Source organism: Haliotis rubra, unplaced genomic scaffold, assembly GCF_003918875.1.
Source record: "Haliotis rubra isolate DU_JTF1 unplaced genomic scaffold, ASM391887v1 Scf414, whole genome shotgun sequence".
NCBI lineage: Eukaryota > Metazoa > Mollusca > Gastropoda > Lepetellida > Haliotidae > Haliotis > Haliotis rubra.
In genome coordinates this window covers 936,948-963,703 of record NW_025767096.1, presented here as the reverse complement: position 1 = coordinate 963,703, position 26,756 = coordinate 936,948, and the positions used below count along the sequence as shown (strand labels likewise).

Here is a 26,756-nt window from a genome sequence, read left to right as displayed (position 1 = left end):
ATGCGATCCCCGCTTGGTGTCAGGTCCCCCTCTTTTGTAACAGGTAAGGGGGATGTCCCCCTTAATCCCAAATTCCTGGATGCAACACTGAGCTACATAGCATCATGTGTGCAAATAAAAAAGTCTGAACCAGACAATCCAGTGAACGTCTTGAGCATCAATCTACACAATTAGGGCACGATGACATGTGTCAACCAAGTCAGGGACCCTGACCACTCAATCCTGTTAGTCGCCTCGACAAGCATGGGTTACTGAAGACCAATTTTCAGTGTTCGCGAATGGTGTTTTAAAGTAACAGGACATTGGGTCCTGCAAGTTTCAGATGTCTGTCTGACCCATTGAAAATTCACAGGACCCATACAATCAAATTAAACACACATTTCAGATTGAACATTTCTTATAATTGGCATTGAACTTATTAACAAGCATAAGATTTATAAACAGCAAACAAGTGTCACATGTCACAAAACAACTTCAGTCAAAGTCATTGTAAAATATAGACACTGGGGCCGGTGGGTGTTAGACTTCTATCAGGCCGTTGGCGAATCTGCCGGATTTGTCAGAGGGTCAGACTCTATTTGTGAACACTGATTTTAACCCATACCTTCTCGGGTTCCTACAATCAGCTAATGGATACATTGGATAGTGATATAACTTTAATTTAAATTTTGTTCACTCACTCACCGGATATGGCAAAGAACCCATTTAACAACCACATTCACTCGCTAACTCTCACATTTTTATTGCAGGACCTCATGGGATGATGGCGTCATCATTAAATATGCTTCAATTCATGGTGGTGCTCGCCCTTGTTGCCATGGTAACTGGTGAGTTTACCTTCGTCTGCCCCCAGTTACCATCTACTACTGGTCCCGATTTGCCCCAGCTGCCAACACAATATGAAATGAGAGTGGAGGCCAATATTGTACAGGTGAGAGAATAAAAGTTGTAATTGAAGCTGTTTCTGTAAATTTAATTAATAGTGGTAAAATAATATTTTGATGGAAGTCGTTTTTTTCTAGTGAATCTGAGCAACAGGATAATATAGGGAACTACCTTTTTGCATGTTAGTCTGTCATCATAAGATTCTGTGATTTTGTTGTACTTTAAATGAAACACCGAGAACAAGTAGGGTTGGTCTAAGTTAACGCTCATCACGTACCGCACGTGCAATTGTTTCACTGCTCCATCTACTGCCCTTACCCCGTTGTAATACAAACCCATAATAGCGATTTGAATCTATGATATCGTTTGTTAAACAACTTTTACCCTAAGTTGAATAGAAAGATGAGATTTAAATGTTCATTTGGCAAGGTAAACTTACGAGGATTCGCAATCTTAATTTCACTTAATTTGATTTACTTTTTTGTTTAAAGTGATATTCATTGGTACGTTTTCACTGCAAACAGACTATAGTAGGAAATGATAACACCTGAATGGCTGATGGCATATTCTATTTTTAACAGCCTACTCGTGGTGAAAGCCACTTAGGGGGGAACAAATCTGAAATAGCATTTTTATCCCCCGCTTCGCGATGAAATATTAGACTGTCTGTCCGTCTGTCTGTCCGTCCGTCCGTATGAATTGGAATATCTTAAGAACCATTGACAGGATTCTTTTCATAATTGGTACCTAGGTTCATCACAGTATAAGGAAGGTCCTAGTGACCAAAAGGTAGTTTGGTGACCTTGACCTTCATTTCAAGGTCACAAGGGTAATTTAATGTTTTACCCTAGTCAGCGAGATATCTCAAGAACCGGTCACTGGATTGTCTTCATATTTGACACCAAGCTTCATATAGTGAAGGCGCAGGGCCCAGTCGATTTTGGTGACAGCGACACTTTGAAGATTTCAGCATGTTAACCTGCATGATAAGCTTGTCAGCGAGATACCTCAATCCATCACTGGGTTGGTGGTTAAGGCGTTTGCTCATAACCCCGAAGACACGTGTTCGATTCCCTACATGGGCACAGTGTGTGCAGCCCATTTCTGGTGTCCCCTGCCGTGAAATTGCTGGAATATTGCTCTAAGCGGCATGTAAACCTTAAGTCACCCTTTGCCCCTATAGCTTTATATTTAATTTACTTGAAGATACTATTTAATGTTTGAGGACATTTCTCAATATGGGCGGCGGGGTAGCCCAGTGGTTAAAGCATTCGCTCATCACCCCGAAGACCCGGGTTCGATTTCCCACATGGGTACAATGTGTGAAGCCCATTTCTGGTGTCCCCTGCTGTAATAATGCTCTAAGTGACATAAAAACCCGTCTCACCCATTGCCCCTATAGCTTTATATTGTCATTACTTGAAGATACTATTTCATGTTTCTCAATAGGGGCGATGGGGTAGCCTAGAGGTTAAAGTGTTGGCTCGTCACACAGAAAGCCGGGTTTCGATTCTCCACAGGGTACAATGTGTGAAGCCCATTTCTGGTGTCCTCAGTGTAAGACCATGCTCACTCAATCACAATTTTCGATATTTCAGTCTCAGCAAACAATTGAGGTCTTGGAAAGTTATGACTTCGAATCAAAGCAAGTTGCACTGACGATAACTAGAAACGGACAGGCCACCAAAAGTATTCACAATTTCAACACACAGGAACGATATGACATTCTAGCAAGTAAGTGCAAATTACATACTGCAACATAATGTAATAGAATACAAGCACTAGGTTGGGTAGATAATTTCCTTTCTTATGTTGGTTTGTTTATTGACACAGTTTTTTTGTTCCATGATGGATAGTCCAGACAATCTAGTGATTGGTGTTCCCCAATGTGATACTTGCTGAATATTCCCTAAAAGTTACTCAATCACTGTATACTCTCGCCCTTTGTGCGGACATTTCTATGTCTTGTAAAACCCACCCGTGAAGATCCGGGTTAGGATTGGTCTTCAGTTACCCTTGCTTGTCGTAAGAGGCGACTAACAGGACCGGTTGGTCAGGCTCGCTGACTTGGTTGACACATGTCATTGTATCCCAGTTGGGTAGATCGATGCTCATGCTGTTGATCCCTGGATTGTCTGGAACAGACTATTATTTACAGAGTGCCGCCATATAGCTGGACTATTGCTGAGTGCGGCGTAAAACTCAACTCACTCACTCACTCTTGTAAAACCCAAATTGTATGAAGCTCATTTATTTTTCAGCCATAGAGAATATTGTCAGTTGGGATCTAAACTATATTTTCACAATGATCGCATACTTCAGAGATGCCAACCTCTAAAATTTTATCGTAGTCACTACGAATTTTAGCCTCAAACTACGTTGATATGATTCACTAGAAAGTCTACGAAATTTGAAGAACTTTCATTAAAATTCGGATATACAGACAAAAACGTATATATTTTCGTCTATTAAATACATTTTTGGTCTTCACTTACCTTCCATTAATCAAATTTAATGAATTATTTGAACTGGAATCATTGCAAGTAGTAGCAAACAGAATTGTAGCGAAATTGTCCATCAGAAATCTGAAGCTGATTTCAATACTTTTGCGATTTGTGTACCGGCGGAAAATGTCGATCATATCGGAATGATTTAACCAGGTGACCGTTCCTTCTCTTCGATTATCCGAAACCGGTATGTGTAATTAAAGCTTCACTCTTGATTAGTGTCATATTATCTTTCTCAGAATCCATCACAATTTTATGTATTTAGTTGACTACTAATTTTATGGTCAAACTACTAATTTTGATCCTTGAAACTACTATTTGCAACACTTTGGGGTTGGCAGCTCTGCTACTTAGGCACAACCTCCAGGAAAATGATTATTTAGTCTTATTTGCATAATCATGCTTAAACTTAATGTTCAGGGTGCCGTTGTACAAAGCGATCTTAGCACTAAGGTGACCGTAACTCCCATACCTTAACACTGACTTAAGGTAGCCTTAGCGCTAAGGTTGTTTTGAACAACGGCACCCTGGCCAATTCTGGAATAGCATTCGTTCCAATATCATGTGTGGTAAGATTTGATTATATTGCGGACAAAATGTATAACCTGGTGTTGTGTCATGATATCCTACAGCGTCAGAAATTTATGTCATTTTGAACAACTCCAGAGAACATTTTTACATCAGTTGACCTCAAAGTTAGTCCGTGTCAATGTTAAGATTTGTCAGTAATCTCTCTGCTGAAGTTGCTTAGATGTACCTTTTAGATTTGAGACTTTACAGTCTACAAACGGATAAGGTTTGCAGAAAGAGCTACTCTGTTATCAGTTCATGTTGATATACTTAGGAGATAAACATACTGTTTGGGAAAATCAGAGGTATATAAAAAAATTATAATAGCTCAAGGTTTGATTTAATACCAAACGAGTTATTAAGATTTAAAGGAAATACATACTGTGTGGGAAAATCAGAGGTATGTAATGTGATTTTATACTTCTGAATGGTCACGGAAATTGCCGATCGTATCGGGTGAACTGATGTAGCAGACCATTTCTTGCCCGGTCTAAACTTTCCCCGGGGAGAATCTGGCCTAGGCCAAACTTTCCCTGGGGAAGTTTTGTCCTAGGATATTCTTACCCCGGGGAAAGTTTGGGCTAGGCTAAAGTTTCCACCCTGTTTAAACTAGGATATTTTATTCTGTTTTCTATGAAAAGTGGGGAGATTCTGGCCTAGCTAGGCTACTTCTTCTCCACCCTTTCTCATATATCCAAAGGGGGAGATTCTGGCCTAGCTAGGCTACTTCTTCCCTTGTTCGCAAAAAGTGTACCACAATATATCATATTGTGAAGTTCAAATTACAATATACCGGTTAACCGGTATTATCGCCCATCCCTATCAGGCAGCCCAAACATATAGAAAAATTCTTTTTAAATATTTGTTTATTTGTTTGTTTGCAACTGAGATTTTCGCAGGGGCACTGGTTCTTAACATCCAGTCATGATTCTATATTTTGTGTTAAAGATGAAACGTGCATCACCACAAGCATCAACAACGGCAGCGAGAACTTCAATGTCTTTGGCTTCACGTTGAGAGGAACAGACGGGAAGATTCATATGGCTTCAGTGTCGGACGTTTTCAAGTTTTCGAAAAAATACAATGTTTCATATGTTGGTGAAACAATGGTGAGTTCAGAAGAACTAGGTCTTGCTTGTCTGATTGAATGTATGGTTACTTTTATTTCTCATATTGCCACTTTCACTATAGTCCGTTTGACTTCATTTTAGACCGATGAATTGCACACTAACACAAAATCTAATAATTGCAACAAAACCAAATTTTGCAGTCACATGAAATCGGCAGACCAACTCTGATTATAAGCGATGTCCACCAAACGATCATTATTTTGTTGTCACTTTTCGCTATGTCTTACGAGGGGGGACCACTTGCTGGTAGAACAGCCAGGTAATCAACAAGCGTGTGCAGTGAAATGTAAATGTCACACGTGCAACTTGCACACCTGGCTGTTCTACCAACAAGTGGTCCTCCCTCGTAAGACATAGCGAAAAGTGACAACAAAATAATGATCGTTTGTTTAACAACCTTTTTATTCAGGTGTCCAAAATTATGAGACAAATCATCAGAGTTGGTCTGGTGATTTCATGTGACTGTGCAAAATTTGGTTTTGTTGCATTTATTAGATTTTGTGTTAATGAGCAATTCATCGGTCTCAAATGAAGTCAAACGGACTATACCATGTGAGGGCACCGATGTCTCAATGGCTGTGCAGAGTTATGTCCCTTAGTTTCTCCAGAAATACGAATTCTGGTTCCTGCTGAATATGTTTCTGGGTTTCGCCAAAGTGGCAAAAGACTGAAACCTGCATCACTTTTGGAATTCTTCCCATATTGTGTAGCTGTCAACCTAAAATCTGAGAAAATGTGAGAAGCATTAAAAGCCAGGGTCCAGGGATCACAGGTCCCTCTCAGTCCAGGGTGAAGCTCTGGTGAGGAGGTGCATTTCTGTAAGGAGGAATATCTCTGTTTTTGTTGTCAGGTTCGGGGCATCCCGGTGAACCAGTGGACTTCCTGTCAAGTATCGCCTGAGCTCCACTCCACCTTCAGACTCGACTACTACTTCAGCCGGCCGGGCTATAAAAGTGCCAGTGGCAATGAGATCATCCCCATCCGATTTGACATCAATGGACAGGGTAGGTAATTACACCAGGCAGAGAGATCAGGGAAACGTGAAGAGCTAGACAAACAGATAGTCTCTGAAAATATAACCTGATTGGAACAAGAGTCTGTATCTAAATTGAAAGGAGCCCCAGGAAGATAGGAGATTTGGTAGTGTGAACCTGAGGGAAATGTAGACTTGCTTCATATAGAGATTGTGCATTACAAAAAGGGCTTTGAGGAAGGGAAAACAATATGATTGAGGGACTGTTGAGACAGACTAGTGAAGAGTTCCTGGAAGTTGTTGCTTGGCCTTGCCATGTTTTACAGGGAGTGGGTCTTGGTGGGGAGAGATCCTGACGGAAAAAGTCTCCAGTACCACATGCTTATCTGCCAGTGGGGAGTTCCAAGGAAATCAGGCTCATAGTACCAATGATTGTCTGCCCAGTACACCATGCTAGTCTTCAGTAGTGTTTCCTGGCAGAAATGGTCAACAGTACCTCAGTGTGCCATATTTGTCTTCCATTGAAGATGGGGCGGTGGGGTAGCCTAGTGGTTAAAGCGTTGGCTCGTCATGCCGAAGACCCGGGTTCGATTCCCCACATGGGCACAATGTGTTAAGCCCATTTCTGGTGTCCCCCGCCGTGATATTGCTGGAATATTGCTAAAAGCGGCGTAAAACTAAACTCAGTCAGTCAGTCAGTCCATTGAAGGTTCCAGTACCAATGCTTGTTTTTTCCGGGGAAAGGTAGAATAGGGCCCTTGTACCTCATGCTTTCTCCCAGTGGAGTTTCATTGGCAGAACAGAAACTTTCCTTGTAACTCAGTGTGACAAGTGTGTACTCCATTGGAGATTCCAGTATCCAAACTTGTCTTTGAGGGCAAGTTCCTGGTAGAATAAGTCGCCAACTCTGCATGATTTCTCCTAATAGAAATCCCTGGTCGAATAGGGTCCTAATAACAAAATACACCATGCCTGGCTTTGAGACACATTCACAGTGCCCATGCTGCGACCCTGTAGAGAGGCCAAAGCAGAACAGTTCTCTGAAAACTCATGCTCCATGTGTTGAGGACAATTTCATAAGGAATTACTCACTAGGAGTGAGTGAGTTTAGTTTTACGTCGATTTTTGCAATATTCAAGCAATATTACGATGGGGGACACCAGAAATGGGCTTCACACATTGTACCCATGTGGGATTTGAACCCGGGTCTTTGGCGTGGCAAGAGAATGCTTTACCCACTGGGCTACCCCACCGTCCCTACTCACTAAGAAAGTTTGTTGAAGCATTTACATTGATTGTACATGCAGAGCCTATTTTCTACATACTAAAGACCTAAAAATAAATGTTATGATAACAGAAATTACGAACTGATATTTGATATTGAGGGATTGTATTTTCATTTTTATTAAATTTATTGTATGTCAAGTAGGCTGTTTTGTCAATTAATTACAATGGAAAACTTCAGTGTGAATGGAAGTCTGTGTAGGTTTTACCTTAAGTCATAGAGATAATGAAAAAACTTCATATTTTGTTATTACCCAATATACCGGTTCTGAGAACAAATGATTGCAATATGTATCGTTTGTAAGGCGTATTGCGATATACCAGTAATACTGTACAGTCTATTAATTACTCACTAGGAAACAAGCAAGGGCGCTGTACAGTTTACATGTACTCCCAGGGCTAGATTTAGTGCAGTGCAAGTGTTACTTGCACTGGTGCAGCCCAATATTACAAAGTGCAGCCTAGTTATTAGTCTAACTTGCACCAGGTGCAAGTCAATTCTTGAGTGGGTAAACTTCTGAATAAAAGATTTAATTAATTCAATGGCATATTTCTTTCATTACATATTGCAATAAGAGCAGTGCAGCTGGAATTTGGCTGGTGCAACTTGGCTTTTATCTTAGGTTGCACCTGGTGCAAGTAGGTTAACACCTCTTAAATTGACTCCTGGGCCCGGTTGTTAAATACTCGGTTATCTTAACCACCGGTTAACTCCTAACAGCCAGTTAAATCCTTAACAGGCGTTAGGTAACCGCGTTAAATATTCGTTGTTCAAAACATGGTTAGTCATGCCGTTAGCTAACGTCGGCGTCAAAGTTTAACAGTGTGGTTAACGTCACTGGTTAGCTTCCATGTATCCCATAGTTCTGTGTTCTGTTTACTTCTGGTTTACCAAAAATGGAAACGCAAAATGTCGCCTGCACCCCAAGGAAAAAGAGAAGTCAGAAATTTCTCTGCTGGACGAAGAGAATGTAATCCAGGCCAACTCTATAGTTTATCATATGGGAATGTCGAAGCTGCTATTTAACGCTTTGTATTGGAACACAAGGTTCCAGCCGTTTGCATAATTTATATTTCAAAGACATATGATCCCAGCTCTGTGTGGGACTTATTTCAAATCAATGAAAACTATATAGCACAGCTATAGATAAGATATGATGAATCCATGAAAATAATATTAATATTAGAAGCATGTTGTCCGTGGATAGAAAATGTATACATATTACATACAGAGTTACGCTTAGACGGCTACAGTCTTAATGAATCTTTGAATTCCCACAAGACCTATCAGCCACTTTTCACTCCTTAAATTGTCATGACTGTATGGCCAAGTCGTGAAGATGCTATCAATATCATTTATTAATTATTTGCCAAGTCTGTCAAAAATTGTAATGTATGAACACACATTGCCAAATCTTTTAACATCGAACAATATAGATGTTGTGAAATTAATACCATAGCTTTTATCTGAAATATGCATTCAATACCAATAGAAACTTAATATGTTACTGGCACCACATGCAACTAATCAAACTGTAATCGTACTATAGGCCCCAGGGCCAACACTGCTGAATATAATCGATCTATTATCCGACCTTACTTTTGACAAGACTCTCATGAATAATACTGTGCAATATCGTCATTATCTGAACGCCTTCACAGACGCATATTCGGAAAGATGTCTTGAAAACATGAAGCTGCGTCTAATTTATAGATGAACATAATTTCCTCGATACTCATTAATCAGATGAACCTTCATTTAGTTCAATTCACAAGTGACTGCAGAAAATGCATAATTCTTTTAATGACTTCATGGTTGGAAAACATGTATTATATTTCATAAGTGTATTATAGAATGCTGTAGTAGATGAACATAATTTCCTTGATACTCATTAATCAGGTGAACCTCCATTTAATACATAGATAGTTCTTTTCAATGTCTTCAAGGACGGAAAACGTATTATATTTCATAAGTGTATTATAGAACGCTGCAACGATTCGGCAGAGAAATACTATTGTGCCATACTATTCCTTATATGAACCTATCAGTGTATAACATTAGCATTCAGATATTGTTATAAAATAAGTTAAAAATTCCAAATATTATCGTGTAATATGACAAGAGATAGTGTTGTGTTCTGCCAGACAAAAAGGTTTCGATATTCTAATATAACATTTAATCAAAGTGACTACTTAAGTAGGCCTGCATATCACTCACAACAGAAATAGATACATAATAATGTTTTGTTTATTTACCTACACATCAGTTGCGAGAGCAATGTTTATGCTAAGTAAGTTTTCATCAATTAATACAGAATTTTAAAAAGATGATTTGCTTCCAATTTAAACATTTGAAGAATGAAAAGAAATTAGGCCTATTGCTGAAATGATTAGTAAAAATATAATGCCGACTTTATAAACTCCATCTGTGGAAGGTATGCCAGACGAACATATCAAAACAAAATCGGATAATTACTTGGAGTATAGACTTTCAAAAAAATAGCATATTATTTAACAATGATATCAGTTTTAATAAAATCACTAATAATTCTGAAACGTTGCGATAAGCCTGGAATCGTGTTCAGATGTTTTCATAAATACACTCACACCGAACGCCCAAGTGCACTTTGCTCTCTATTGGATAGTGTTTACAAAATCAATATTCCAGCTATATGGCGGGGTCTGTAAATAATTGAGTCTGGACCAGACAATCCAGTGATCAACAACATGAGCATCGATGTGCGCAATTGGGAACCGATGACATATGTCAACCAAGTCAGCGAGTCTGACCACCCGATCCCGTTAGTCACCTCTAACGACAAGCATGGGTTACTGAAGATCCATATTCTAACCTGGAAATTCACGGGTTTTACATCATTGGTATTGTCCGATTAATGGAGCATAGTTTTAATGACTGTAATTTATCTGAGTTGTTAAGTCACAGTAGCAGCAGGAACAAAACGTTAGTTGTTATAACAAGGAATGTAAGTAATGGTGTTACTCTCTATATCGGTTAAACAGACGTAAATTAAATAGCTTGAGGTCAGTTTTAATGTTTTATTACCAACTGTTCAAATTTTCTACAATAATCTCTGTCAAATCGTGATTGAATATTTAGAAAGTTGACCCGAATGTATTTCTTACATTTCGGTACTCGATTCCGATTCGGTGCAACAGATATATGGGTCGTCGATTCCATTGTTTCCTACTCGTCCCAGCCCTACTGAATTCCTCATACATTTTAGAATCTAATTACAACTGGTCTTTTCGGCATCAATATCAAGTGTCTAGATAAAGTGAAACGAAGATATTGGGGTGGAAACAACTGCTGTGCTCGAAAGACAACACCTGTTTGAAATGTAAACAAAGAAAATTTCTCAGACTTTACACTGTGTAGCATTCTCTCAAATTTTCAGACACCCATTTGCATGGAAATAGCATAGTAGCAAGTAATAGGGCATTAAAAATAGATACAATACAGGAATGTGATGTGTTTACACGAAACTGTCAAGTTTCTGTGCTGCCATGACTGACGCAAAAAATCACGCAGAACGACAACGGTAATAATCGGCATTTCTGGCTTCTTCTCTTTCTTAAAGTGGGAGTGTATTTGGCAATTTCTCTGAGGTGAAGGTTGGTAGAATAAGAGTATACACAGTCACCATATCCCGCCGATTACACTTTCAGTATCATAATGTAATCGTTCGGATATTTTTCATGAAACTAATTTAATTATCTACATTTAGCCTTGATCAATATCATATCATACGTGGGTATAGGTGTATGTGTTATATTCTTTGAAAGTGTTTGTTTGAATAATATTTACAGAAGAAATTCACACATTTAGTGTAGTAAAGCATATATAAACCTTTCCACAAGTGTTAAAAGATGAAACGTAGGCATCATGTACTTGTACATCATGTATTTTAGTTCCTATGATGTGCATAGATACAGTTTCGCATGTAACTCTTCGTCAGAATAATTTCCAATGTCGAGTCCAGTCCACGGTACACCCTATCCTTTCTTTGCTGAACTGGCATCATGAAAGCAGTGTTAGCCATGAACGCCATTTGCCAGTTAACCACACTGTTAAAAAGTTAGCTGGCGATCCTTAGGTGTGTTAACTTAACGTCACGTTAACAGAGTTTTGAACAACAAGATAACCCTCTGTTATTAGGTAACAGTCGTTTTAATGTACTTAACGGCTTGTTAAAGATAACGAGTTTTTGAACAACCGGGCCCCTGGTTGTCAACATCACGCGGTTTATCCATCTGTTTCAGCTGGACAACGTGGCGACATCAGGCATTCACAACTTCTCCCATGTATACGAGTTCTCCGTCTTCAAACCAGGGCCAATCAAGGACATGAGTGTTTTTGAGGTAAGGCCTTGCAATATTTTTGCTTGATTTACAATCTTTTTCCGGAAAAAAGAAAAACTGGCATTTTCTGTGAAAGATCGCTGTGATGATGCAAAATATCCCAGAGATCTTTAGGTATATGAATAAAAGGGATAACTGAGCTTAAATCAAGTTTTAAGTCTTGTTCAAGGGTTACAACTGTCGTAGAGATGCGACAGCTTTGTGAAATTGGCTCCTGTTCATTGCATTAGGTCTGATTTTTTTTTCAACCTTTCAACCAAAAATCCATAAAACAAAAACAAAACAGTTTTGTCATAAATGATAAAGATGAATAAGTTTGATTTTCCGCCGCTTTTAGCAATGTCACGGCAGGAGCACACTAGACATTGTACATTGTGGAGAATGAACCCTGGCCTTCAGTGTACTTTGTGTGTGGAATCAAACCCTGGCCTTCAGCATGACGAGCGGACACTTGAACCATCAGGCTACCCCACCTCCCTTAGAAAGATGAAATGCCTTGTTTTATGAAATTTGCTTGGTAAGAGGCAACTAACGGGATCGGGTGGTCAGGCTCGCACTTGGTTGACCACGTGTCATCAGTTCCCAATTGCGCAGATCAATGCTCATGCTGTTGATCACTGGATTGTCTGGTCCAGACTCGAATATTTACAGACCGCCGCCATATAGCTTGAATATTGCTGAGTTAAACTCATCTCACCTCCTTGTTTTTAGGACACTAAATTTGGTACAGGATTGTACAAGGGCAGTAACTCTTAGCAGCCACTTGGATTTGTAGGTTGCCATCTCATAGCTGGAACATTGCCAAGTATTGTGTAAAACAAACAAAGGTAAAATTCCAATGATGGTGACAAATTCTGTAATTTTATACTGAGACAATTTTAGTTACAGTGGTGATGTCTTCTGCTTGAAGTTTATGTTTCTTGAATCTTCAGACACCTCGAGGAGTTGTATGCACTGGACGGAAGAGTTCTGTCCCCTTGCCGAAACTTGTCGACCAGTTCACACTTGACGTGGAGGTTGATTCAGGGAACCAGACACCACCTCAGAATATGAAGGTAAACAACAGAACCGTTGGAAAATACCTTGACTCAGCATGTGTTCTTGTTCTCTTGTCCAGTGTGTACACTTTGTTAAGATGTACTTTGATCCAGTGTGTACACCTTGTCCAGATGTACTTTGATCCAGTGTGTACACCTTGTTCAGATGTACTTTGATCCAGTGTGTACACTTTGTTCAGATGTACTTTGATCCAGTGTGTACACTGTGTTCAGATGTACTTTGATCCAGTGTGTACACTGTGTTCAGATGTACTTTGATCCAGTGTGTACACTTTGTCTAGATGTACTTTGATCCAGTGTGTACACTTTGTTCAGATGTACTTTGATCCAGTGTGTACACCTTGTCCAGATGTACTTTGATCCAATGTGTACACCTTGTCCAGATGTACTTTGATCCAGTGTGTACACCTTGTTCAGATGTACTTTGATCCAGTGTGTACACTTTGTTCAGATGTACTTTGATCCAGTGTGTACACTTTGTTCAGATGTACTTTGATCCAGTGTGTACACTTTGTTCAGATGTACTTTGATCCAGTGTGTACACTTTGTTCAGATGTACTTTGATCCAGTGTGTACACCTTGTCCAGATGTACTTTGATCCAGTGTGTACACTTTGTTCAGATGTACTTTGATCCAGTGTGTACACTTTGTTCAGATGTACTTTGATCCAGTGTGTACAGCTTTGTTCACATGTACTTTGTTCAGTGTGTACACCTTGTTTGATGTACTTTGATCCAGTGTACACCTTGTCCAGATGTACTTTGATCCAGTGTGTACACCTTGTTCAGATGTACTTTGATCCAGTGTGTACACCTTGTCCAGATGTACTTTGATCCAGTGTGTACACCTTGTCCAGATGTACTTTGATCCAGTGTGTACACCTTGTCCAGATGTACTTTGATCCAGTGTGTACACCTTGTCCAGATGTACTTTGATCCAGTGTGTACTCTTTGTTCAGATGTACTTTGATCCAGTGTGTACTCTTTGTTCAGATGTACTTTGATCCAGTGTGTACATTTTGTTCCAGGCATACTTTGACTACAATTTCAAGATGCTGAGGTTCGACAGGTTTTACAGTAAGGATGACAGGCACCAGTACGGAGCTGGCCTGATCACCAAGATTGAGGACTATAAAACAGGTACGAACGTACAAGAACTTAGAAATTACGAAATATTCGACAAAAGTTGGAAGTAGATGTGCACACACTGCTGACACGCCATGATAGAAATGACAAACTGAAAGGTTGAAACGGTCTGTGATTCAGGAAATACAAGGTGATGTTGAACCAAACACACTGACATGCTGTTATGCAAGTGAAATAGTGTTAAGTGTAGTGTTAAACCCTGTTCACTCACTCACTCACTCTAGGTTTCGAGCACATGATTAGAATTGGTCTTCAGTAACCCTTGCTTGTCGTAAGAGGTGACTATGCTTGTCGTAAGAGGCGACTAACTGGTTCGGGTGGTCAGGTTCGCTGACTTGGTTGACACATATCATTGGTTCCCAATAGCGCAGATCGATGCTCATGCTGTTGATCACTGGATTGTCTGGTCCAGACTCGATTATTCACAGACCGCCGCCATATAGCTGGAATATTGCTGAGTGCGGCGTAAAACTTAACTCACTCACTCACTGACTACTAACTCACTCACTCACTCTAGGTTTGGAGTACGTGATTGACCGAGCGGAGGGCAACTGTACAATCCAGAAGATGCCGGAGAAGATATGGAGGACTGTGGTGGGGGATCCACACAACATTACAATGATGCATGCCCAGGAATTGTTGAAGCTCAAGGACAAGTCTTTTGTGTACCAAGGGGTGGTAAGCTGTGAATTCTGAAATGAAATTGATATGTTTGTTAATTGTTTTGCCTCTGCATTTATTGTATCCCAATTGCGTAGATCGATGCTCATGCTGTTGATCACTTGATTGTGATAATCCTGGTTAGACGTCGGTCTTCAGCAACCGATGCTTGTCGGAAGAGGTGACTGCCAGGCTCGCTGACTTTGTTGACACATGTCATCATATCCCAATTGCGTAAAATCGATGCTCATGCTGTTGATCACTGGATTGTGATAATTGAGGTTAGAATTGGTCTTCAGCAACCGATGCTTGTCAGAAGTGGTTACTGCAAGGATTGGATGACTTTGTTGACACATGTCATCGTATCCCAATTGTGTAGGTCAATGCTCATTCTGTTGATCATAGGATTATCTGGTCCACACTCTATGATTTAGTCCGCCATATAGCTGGAATATTGCTGAGTGCGACCTTAAACAACAAACAAACAAACAAACAAACCAGTTAAGCAGGGCCCCGTTTCACGAAGCTCTCGTAAAGCTTAAGTTCTCCTAACTTTTCTCGTAGCGTCGTACCTCCTATGTTACAGTATAGGAGGTACGACTGACTGACTGACTGAGTTTGGGTTTACGCCGCTTTTAGCAATATTCCAGCAACATCACGGCGGGGGACACCAGAAAAGCTACGAGGAAAGTTACGAGATCTTAGGCTTACGAGAGCTTCGTGAAACAGGGCCCAGATCCTTACTATTGCACTTCATGGAATAAAAATATTGAGTAAGCTGCCATGACACATGAAGTATCCACTCACTCACTTGTGTGCTGTGTATGTTTATTCATAACTACCTCAGTGACGATTAGTGGTGGTCCGATTAATTGAAATAATCGAAGATTGGTCGCAATGACAAAACGACCAAGCGATCAATCGTGTTTTCATAATGGAACACAAACAATTTTGGACCACTTGTTTGCAATAACAATATATTTCAAAAGGTTGATTTTGTCTCGACATTGCAGAAGCACTACAAACTCGTTCCAAGTCATTATTAAGTTTATCTTAACAACTCCAGGAAATGTATGTTCTTAACACACTAGTCATCCTTTAAAGTTGTGAAATTTGCAAATGCATTTTGTGCATTTTGCAGAAAAAAAAGAGAGAACTACATGTTTTTTCTTTATTTTTTGTGCATTAACAAACATAACCAGGAAAATTTGATAAATGACGCTAACCAATTATTTTCGATGATTGATCGGTTGTAATGAACCAATCATCAATTATGAGATTTACACCAATTCCCAACACTCGTGACGATATGGCTGAACTAATGCTGATGCGACGTTAAATTTTAACTTGCTCACTTGTAATTATCTCCCTTGTTTCAGCGAATGTTGCGTGGGATTCCAGTGAATGTTTGGGCCAATGTCACCAAGAATAACATGGTACAAGAGGTTTACTTCATGAAGGTAACTAGTTCTACTCCAGTCATGGTTCTGATGCACCAAACTCTGATGTCAATCTCTGGATTGCCTGGTCCAGACTTGAATATTGATACACCGCTGCCATATAGCTGGAATATTGCTGAGCTCGGCTTAAAACTAAACTCACTCACTGATGCACCAAACCATCTTGCAGTTTTTCCCTTCTCAATATTATAACACTGTCTGCTTGTGAAGATCCAGGTTAGAATTGGTCTTCAGCAACTTATTCTTGTTGTAAGAGACGGCTAACAGGATCGGGTGGTCAGGCTCGCTGAATTAGTTGACACATGTCATCGTATCCCAATTGCGTACATCATGCTGTTGATCACTGGATTGTCTGGTCCAGCCTCGATTAATTACAAACCGCCGCCATATAGCTGGAATATTGCTGAGTGCAGCGTAAAACTAAACTCCCGCACTCACCCTTCAAGCACAGCTGTAAACATTGTTTTCATTCATGTCATCATCGAGCACCAATGTGTGTACATTGTCCCTTGTCATCCCATCAAGCACCTGTTTGTATGCATTATTTTCTGTTCTCTGTACCTTGCACCCGTTTATGTACATTGTTTTCTATTTTCTTTCCCTTTACCACCATGCACCTGTTTGTGACCTTCATTTATGTTTTTCCAGCAAGCACCTGTGTCAGGAAAACCGTCACCCAACTCTCTCATAGTAGGCATGTACTTCAGAAACATCACAGCCTCCAATCTTATGAAAACATCAGGTCAGGGTCAACCACAACCAGGTCAAGGTCAACCACAGCCAAGTCAAGGTCCACCAGGCCAAGGTCAACCACAGCCAGGTCAAGGTCAAGGTTCACCAGGTCAAGGATCAGGAAATAGGAATGGCACACAAAGAGTGAGATTTTTTAGATGTCAGTTAAGAGAAGTGCAAGTCTGTTACTGTAACACAAAAAGTAATTATTTGATTTTCATCCATTTGTTTTCAAAACTGAGAGATAGAAGAAAATATATGTTAGAAATGATTTCAAGTAAACAAATCAGCTAACTATGCTCCACAAAAATTTCTGTCCAACATATAATACGGATAAGATATGAATATTGTATGGTGTATTAAATCAAATAGGGGGCACATTGGCATTATTTCAGCCATATACTGACGAGAACAAGTCTGCATTCATGAACATTTCAAGTACAGTTTAAAAACATGTGTATTTATTTCATTCTTATTTAAAAGCAGAAAATGTCATAGCACCAAATCCGAAAGCAAGCGATTCGTTATTCACATTACATAGTTACATTATATATAATCTAGTTTTAATCGACCATGAGCATCAATAATTACATTTTTGTTGTGTTCAGCTTGTGTTCAGAAGTGGTGAGTCAAATTATTAGCTGTGCTATCACACAGTTTTCTTAGTATGATTAAACAGGGCAATACCACTATGCCCCCCTCCACAGGTTGATAACATGAAAGTTTGGTTTAATTTCCATTTACTAACTGCCAGTGACATTTTAGTAGCACTTCAATTATTAGCTGCCACTGAGTGTCCTCAAACAAAAATAAATCTGCAAGCCATACTGTAAGAGGTCTCCTTCTATCTCAAACGTCATCTATTTGAAGGGCCGGTGGGGTAGCCTAGTGGTTAAAGCGTTGGCTCATCACACGGAAGACATGGGTTCGAATGCCCACATGAGTACAATGTGTGAAGCCCATTTCTGGTGTCCCCCACTGTGAGGTTAATGGAATATTGCTAAAAGCTGCGTAAAACCAAACTCAGTCAGTCAGTCAAGCAGATTAAACATTATTACCTTATCTGGAAGCCTGACAATTAATTTTTGTGTGATCTTCAGCAGGGGTAACTCAGACTCTACGTCCAATTCATTTAGATATGTGTGATATGAAAGTGATTAATTCGAATTTTTATTTTGCAAGAATTTCCATGAGAAGTTTCTGAACATTTTCAACTTCCACGTTGGCCACCCCGACCCGGAGGTGTTCGACATCAGCCCATGTTACCAGGGAATGACAAAGAGGAGTCTGTATCTCACCTTTACTACCTCAGGTAAGAGAACTCACTGGTGGTGGATCAGCAAGGGTAGGGCTACTCACCACCTTCCACAAGTCCCAACCAATCAGGGGCAGTGGGGTAGCCTAGTGGTTAAAGTGTTCGCTCATATCTCTGAAGACTCTCTGAAGGTTCGATCCTCCACATGGGTACAATGTGTGAAGACCATTTCTGGTGTTCCTCACCGTGATATTGCTAAAAGTGGCTTAAAACTGAACTTACTCACTCATTCATCTGGAAAACAATGTTGCACAAACACAGTTTAAGTGTTTTCAGGAAAAGATATATTCTGTTGTATGTCTGTTGTTAGGGAACTACTATGAGGTTATATTCTGTTGTCAGGGAACTACTACGAGGATATATTCTGTTGTGTCTGTTGTCAGGGAACTACTACGAGGATGTATTCTGTTGTGTGTCTGTTTTCAGGGAACTACTATGAGGATATATTCTGTTGTGTCTGTTGTCAGGGAACTACTACGAGGATGTATTCTGTTGTGTCTGTTGTCAGGGAACTACTACGAGGATATATTCTGTTGTGTCTGTTGTCAGGGAACTACTACGAGGATGTATTCTGTTGTGTGTCTGTTTTCAGGGAACTACTATGAGGATATATTCTGTTGTGTCTGTTGTCAGGGAACTACTACGAGGATATATTCTGTTGTGTGTCTGTTTTCAGGGAACTACTACGAGGATATATTCTGTTGTATGTCGGTTGTCAGGGAACTACTACGAGGATATATTCTGTTGTATGTCGGTTGTCAGGGAACTACTACGAGGATATATTCTGTTGTATGTCTGTTGTCAGGGAACTACTACGAGGATATATTCTGTTGTATGTCTGTTGTCAGGGAACTACTACGAGGATATATTCTGTTGTATGTCTGTTGTCAGGGAACTACTACGAGGATGTATTCTGTTGTGTGTCTGTTGTCAGGGAACTACTACTAGGATATATTCTGTTGTGTGTCTGTTTTCAGGGAACTACTATGAGGATATATTCTGTTGTATGTCGGTTGTCAGGGAACTACTACGAGGATATATTCTGTTGTATGTCTGTTGTCAGGGAACTACTACGAGGATATATTCTGTTGTATGTCTGTTGTCAGGGAACTACTACGAGGATATATTCTGTTGTGTCTGTTGTCAGGGAACTACTACGAGGATGTGTATGGACACAAGACCATCTTCTTCCCCCTTCTCAGGAATTCACTGGCCAACAGTGCAAATGTCTCCGCCATCAGAATCGCAGACATTAAGGTGAGAATAATGTTACAGTCAGTTTTGATTGTTTGGTGATTCGGTTGACTTATGTCATGTCATGTTCATAACTGGATTGTCTGGACCAGACTCGACTATTTACAGAATGTCACCATATAGCTGCAATATTGCTGAGTGTGACGTTAAACAACAAACTATAGTACTGTCGGAAATAGAAAAAAACTGTATTTCCTCATTTATCTCTACAATTTATGTAGTTGATATGTGAAAGTGTGAAATATCTGTTAAACTAAGTTCGGCCTAACTACAGTCTCAGTGGTAGAGAGATAGGAAACGGAGAAATAGGACTTTACTGAGGGGAAATTAGTGCAGAAATGAGCAATGCAAATTAGTGTGTGATGATATTGTATTACAAAGGACACTTTTTAAATGCCCAATTTGAATTTAGTCGTAGATTCATTATAAACGATAGCTGACGTAAAAAATAATAACTTTTATGCTGAAACTATTAAGGATGTAGCTACCATGGAGTCTCACAGTCACTATAAAAAGAAACAGATAGGAGGGGTCGTCACAAAAGCAAAACCTGGGATCGGGCTGGGGGATAGAGATATGAACTAAGATAAGATAATCCTTTAGGGCAATGATACTGGGGAGGTACACGGCACGTCATAACAATTTACAAATAATATCCAGTCCTGTCGATCTTCGGGTGGTCATGCCACCTATATACTACGATGCGTTTCTATGATTTTCGGGTATCATATTCTTTTACATATCTCAACATAAACTTTATGAAAGAAAGACACGAAAGATGTTATCACTAGATGAGACATAGTCAACTCACATGAAAAAGCACACACATCTTAGAGATGACCCCTTGTGCCTGCAGGCAGCACGTGCATTTCATGCCAGGTGAGTCGACGGTCTGTCGTCATACCTGGCTGAGCGACCTAATTGCCATCTATAGTCTGATCTATTGTTTTCAGCAGCTATTCGTATTTTTTCTAAGTTTGGACCCGATTTTACGAGTAAAACATGCTTTTCTGGATATCCTATTACGCATTCCACTGAACGCCCAGTTAGGCCGAAGTGGGTTATTTCGACATATGCTATTTGCAATTGTGTAAATTTTAGGGATACAGAGTAACAGCCTAAAAACAGTTTTATTTCTATTTCTGACAGTACTATAACAACCATGTTGAAAAGAGCATAAAGCTTGTTCGTGATACCCATATTCAAGGGAGATAACTCTGTGTTGCAGGTGAGACAAGATGATGACAATAAAGACCATATAATTGTGTCATTCACGTTGCTGGACAAGGCCCCAATCAAAGGTACTGTTAATATATATGCCTCAAGCCTAAAAAAACTAGAAACTGGTTCTTTCTGTAACCCTAAAGCAGGGTGACTCAATCGTCTGAGGTGCTTCAATTATCAGTGCCGATCTATTACTGTCTTAAATACATGTCTGGGTGTTGGATATTTCTGTAACCCTAAAGCAGGGTGACTCAATCGTCTGAGGTGCTTCAATTATCAGTGCTGATCTATAACTGTCTTTAATACATGTCTGTGTGTTGGATATTTCTGCAACCCTAAAGCAGGGTGACTCAATCGTCTGAGGTGCTTCAATTAACAGTGCCGATCTATAACTGTCTTTAATACATGTCTGGGTGTTGGATATTTCTGTAACCCTAAAGCAGGGTGACTCAATCGTCTGAGGTGCTTCAATTAACAGTGCCGATCTATAACTGTCTTTAATACATGTCTGTGTGTTGGATATTTCTGCAACCCTAAAGCAGGGTGACTCAATCGTCTGAGGTGCTTCAATTATCAGTGCTGATCTATAACTGTCTTTAATACATGTCTGTGTGTTGGATATTTCTGCAACCCTAAAGCAGGGTGACTCAATCGTCTGAGGTGCTTCAATTAACAGTGCCGATCTATAACTGTCTTTAATACATGTCTGGGTGTTGGATATTTCTGCAACCCTAAAGCAGGGTGACTCAATCGTCTGAGGTGCTTCAATTAACAGTGCTGATCTATAACTGTCTTTAATACATGTCTGGGTGTTGGATATTTCTGCAACCCTAAAGCAGGGTGACTCAATCGTCTGAGGTGCTTCAATTAACAGTGCCGATCTATAACTGTCTTTAATACATGTCTGTGTGTTGGATATTTCTGTAACCCTAAAAAGCAGGGTGACTCAATCGTCTGAATTATCAGTGCTTCAATTCTTTAACAGTGCTGATCTATAACTGTCTTAATATAACTGTCTTACATGTCTGGGTGTTGGATATTTCTGTAACCCTAACCCTAAAAAGCAGGGTGACTCAATCGTCTGAGGTGCTTCAATTATCAGTGCCGATCTATAACTGTCTTAAATACATGTCTGTGTGTTGGATATTTCTGTAACCCTAAAGCAGGGTGACTCAATCGTCTGAGGTGCTTCAATTATCAGTGCCGATCTATAACTGTCTTAAATACATGTCTGGGTGTTGGATATTTCTGTAACCCTAAAGCAGGGTGACTCAATCGTCTGAGGTGCTTCAATTATCAGTGCCGATCTATAACTGTCTTTAATACATGTCTGTGTGTTGGATATTTCTGTAACCCTAAAGCAGGGTGACTCAATCGTCTGAGGTGCTTCAATTATCAGTGCCGATCTATAACTGTCTTAAAATACATGTCTGGGTGTTGGATATTTCTGTAACCTTAAAGCAGGGTGACTCAATCGTCTGAGGTGCTTCAATTATCAGTGCTGATCTATAACTGTCTTTAATACATGTCTGTGTGTTGGATATTTCTGTAACCCTAAAGCAGAGTGACTCAATCATCTGAGGTGCTTCAATTATCAGTGCCGATCTATAACTGTCTTTAATACATGTCTGGGTGTTGGATAATTTTGTAACCCTAAAGCAGGGTGACTCAATTGTCTGAGGTGCTTCAATTATCAGTGCTGATCTATAACTGTGTTTAATACATGTCTTGGTGTTGGATATTTCTGCAACCCTAATTGAAGCAGGGTGACTCAATCGTCTGAGGTGCTTCAATTAACAGTGCTGATCTATAACTGTGTTTAATACATGTCTGTGTGTTGGATATTTGTGTTAATGACATTTGTGTGTCATATTTATAACATATGTGTGTCACATATTTTTGATAACTGTGGAAGGCGTTTGTAATATAATTTTGTCTATCGAATGTTAGTATTTATTATATTTGTTTGTAACAAATGTTGGTCAAATATTTTGGATGAGATGGTTTTCATACATTGTGTAGAACAATGCAGTTGGTATAATACTCCAATTGGTACAATCAGTACTGCTGAAGGGGTCGTTGTTGCCACAGGTACTCCAGAAATCTGAATACACAAACATACCCAGGATCATTCCATTCCGGATTGTGTCGTTTTCTTGATCAGAACTGTCATACTGTTGTATTAGATGCATTTGATCGTGTTATATAAAAAATGAGCATACACAGTAATGAATATTTCATGGTGCACAATACCACTCGCAGTCGGTTGAACGGGAAAAACAACATTCGGTTTTGGATTGCAGAATGTGGACTCATATGCTGTTTTGGGTACATTTCTGTATTTTGACTTTGTATACAGAAACGTACCTGGGGTACATATCTGTAGTACCTGTGCTGACAACCACCCCTTCAGCGTTAGTAATACATGTTTGTGTACCAGATGTTTGCGATCCATGTTTGTTATGAATGTTTGTTTTACATTTGTGTACCAGATGTTTGAAATGCCTTTGTGTTTCCACTGACCAGGAAATGTGATCAACCTGCCCAGCGAGACTTCACTGGAGAAAGCCTACCAACTTATCATGAAGTCCTCTAATCACGGCATCGTCTTTGGCGTCAACTATCCCAAACACCCCAAGGTCAGTATACGCTGTACAGATTCCAGATAGAGAGGACCAACAACCTGTGGTTGTACCCATGAATATGCAGCTTAAAATCGGTCTTCAGCAACCCATGCTTGTCGTAAGAAGCGATTCACAGGAACAGGTGGTCAGGCTCGCTGACTTGGTTAACACATGCCATCGTATCCTAGCTGCCAAGATTGGTGCTTATTCAGTTGATCACAGGATTGTCTGGTCCAAACTCGTTTATTTACAGACTGCCAAAAAATAGCTGGGATAATGCTGAGTATGGCATTAACAACAAAGAAACAAACAAAACATATGGTTGTTGTACAACCTAAGGTGACTTAATGGATCTCCAAGGAGACTCAGTGACTTATTCATTGGGTGTTCCTGTAGTGTTTAGATACTAGAAAATCAATTTCGAAAGGTTTTCCTAAGGCTTCAGTCCTGCTCCACATACAGACATGTTGTGTGACAATAAAGTGACTGTTTAAATATGCCTTTGTTCAGCCATCATTGAGTGGGTACCCGGTAGGATGAGATGGTAATATGACTGTTAAACTTGTAATGCCTCACAAGCAGCTTGGGCTGTACACTCCCCAGGAAGCTGAGTTTTACACCGCACTCAGCAATATTCCAGCTACATGGTGGCGGTCTGTAAACAATCGAGTCTGGACCTCCCAGGGAGCTGAGAATAAAAATCAAGTACACACTTATTGAATAGAATTTTATGCATAAAAAATTGACATTATTATAATGATTATAATCACATAAACTGGGTATATTAAAAGTTTAGATGCCATTTCCTGAATCTAGGTGTCTGTGTGTCTGACTATGAACAGAGCTACAGATAACTTTTTGGGTCATTGAGTTATGTAGGCACTTGTGTTCATCTCAATTGGGTATACTAATTTTCCTTTGAGTTACCAAATAAATTGTACCTACCTCACTCAAACTCAATTGGGTATTGTGTCATTTTCCATTAATTGTAAAAATATAACAAAGTTTAACTGTTGCTTAACGTGTTTGTTGTTTATATTTGAACAGTAATATGAGAAACGATAAGAAAGACTGCAAGTTGCCTAGTTCATGTGCTGAAATAGAACCTCTCAATATGCCATAACATTTTTGTGTGTACGCATGTACGATCAAATGTATTGAGCATTTACAAAAAATCAAGCGTACATGTACGCATTAGACGTAATAGGAATTGAGTTTTCATATAAATATTTGCGTAATTTACGCAAATACGCTGCTTATCTGTTCCTCTGTATGAAGATGTCCAGATCAATCCTTGTGGAACTGATGAGCTGTTCTGTCATTGCAGATATTTATTGTACACCCATACTCCATGAAACTGGCTGTGTCTTCACCCGTGGAGGCCAGCGTTCCTACAGCGCAGGTACAGCCAAGGACATTTTTAAATTTGCATTCAAGAAATTTGAGTTCATCCTTTCTTGCTGCAATGTATTTCAATAATGATTCAAGATGTTGCATGTGTTCATCTGTTATTTGTTATTAACGTGAGTTGGGCAGTGGGGTAGCCTAGTGGTTAAAGCATTTGCTCGTCACGCTGAAGACCCGGGTTCGAGTCCCCTCATGGGTACAATATGTGAAGCCCATTTCTGGTGTCCCCTGCCGTGATATTGCTGGAATATTGCTAAAAGCGACATAACAGCAAACTCACTCATTATTTACATGAGTAGAAATGGGCATGTTCTTCAGACCCTCCATCCCATGAAGATCTGGGTTAGCATTGATCTTTAGTAACCCATGCTTGTCGTAAGAGGTGGCTTCCGGGATAGGGTGGTCAGGCTCGCTGACTGGGTTGACACATGTCAATGTATCCCAATTGCGTAGATCGATGTTTATGCTGTTGATCTAGATTGTCTGGTCCAGACTCGATTGTTTGCAGACTGCTGCCATATAGCTGGAATATTGCTGAGTGCAGCGTAAAACTAAACTCACTCACTCATATTTAATCAACACTTCTTTCTCAGTCCCACAAACTTCCTAACCGTAGTGTAAAACAAACATAGTGTAAAAGACACACACAAGCAAACACACAATCCTTATATCAAACCTCAGAGCCATAGGGTTCTGTAGCTCACATATATATATCTAAATATTATATGACATCAGGGGTGGTGGGGTAGCCTAATGGTTAAAGCGTTGTCTCGTCACGCCGAAGTCCCGGGTTCGAATCCCCACATGGGTACAATGTGTGAAGCCCATTTCTGGTGTCCCCCGCCGTGATGTTGCTGGAATATTGCTAAAAGCGGCGTAAAACCAAACTCAGTCAGTCAGTCAGTTATATGACATCAGAAGACTATTCCCAGGGTAAATTTCCACATATCATGCTCTATGTTCCAGGGTCAATGGCAGGTCTGGGGATTGGGATGGTCATCTTCGGCACCGTCATCGGACTCCTCATTGCCTTTATCGTCTACCAACGCATCCACACCGAAGTGCCCTACGAGAGGAACTAGACAACATTGTCCGGAAACCTGCAGAACGATTAGTGGTCTGCAATTTGTCCGACGCAGTAATGGTGTGATGCATCCTGGGTTACCTGGGGTTATCCATTTTCGAGTCACAGTGCCATTTAAAAAATGGTCAAATGTAACATATGTTACGCTTGGGATTATACTTTCCCGGTTAAGGACAGATTCTTGTACTATTTTCTTTTGGGGTGGTTGGGTCCCTTCCAGGATTCGAACCCACACCCTAAGAGTGAGGCACCTTATCACCAGTCCACACTCACTCAGCCACCACAGCTTCCATCAAAATGGAAGTTTGTCCAGTGGTATAGTCCGTTTGGCTCAAAAGAGGACCAATGAATTGCAATCTAACTCGAAAACTGAGAAACATAATACTCAATGAAACGCTGGCTGTCCCTTTCTCTGCACATCCTCCATCGTAACAAATAGTGAACTGTGTAAATATGATAGTTTGTTGAACAACTTTTCAATTTTTAGGACATAAATTCTGCAAAAAAACTCACAGAGTTGGTCTGATGATCGGTGTTTCATTGAGTATGATATGTTTATCAGCTTTCAAGTTAGATCGCAAGTCATCAGTCCGCTTTTGAGCCAAACGGACTAAGTCTAGAACACATACTTTGTGTTCCTCTCTGACAAGTCTGGATGGGACTCAACCCCCAAATTACAAGAATTACTAAGAAAGTGTAACGCCAAACTGTAACATACTATTACAATTGTGTAGATGTTAGCACAAGCTCTGAAGCCAGCCTGGCCTAGGTTGAAGAAAATCAACTATGAAACTAGGGTCCCATTCCTCAAAGTGATGTCAGTGTTACAGAGGTTGTTATTCTATGTTAAAGAGGGAATTATGATCACCTTTCTGGCAAACAAGGATAAGTTGGACCGGCTCAGACAACACCTTTACGAGAAATAGGCGGATGAGCAATGAGCAAACCCATTTGGTTTGCGAAAGGTAGAGCAGATGTAGGCTAGTGCACGTGCAGTGCAGTGCATGACGATGAAATTGATTCAGCGTGTAGCTGCATCAGATTTGCTCTTAAGACTCTCACGT

General features: G+C 40.0%; 1 protein-coding gene across 1 annotated transcript; it reads left to right on the top strand.

The window, feature by feature from the left end:
• LOC124288277 lies at window positions 1-26,087 on the top strand. Its single transcript, XM_046724791.1, has 18 exons — window positions 1-43; window positions 750-931; window positions 2,484-2,619; window positions 4,911-5,071; window positions 5,943-6,096; window positions 6,392-6,480; window positions 11,631-11,729; window positions 12,662-12,784; window positions 13,815-13,926; window positions 14,450-14,610; window positions 15,972-16,052; window positions 16,701-16,928; window positions 17,967-18,096; window positions 19,247-19,356; window positions 20,582-20,654; window positions 23,104-23,216; window positions 24,529-24,603; window positions 25,575-26,087. Exons 1-18 carry the CDS (start codon window positions 1-3, stop codon window positions 26,082-26,084), a joined length of 2,580 nt encoding a protein of 859 aa, XP_046580747.1. The 3' UTR covers window positions 26,085-26,087.
• The last annotated feature ends 669 nt before the right edge of the window (window positions 26,088-26,756 follow it).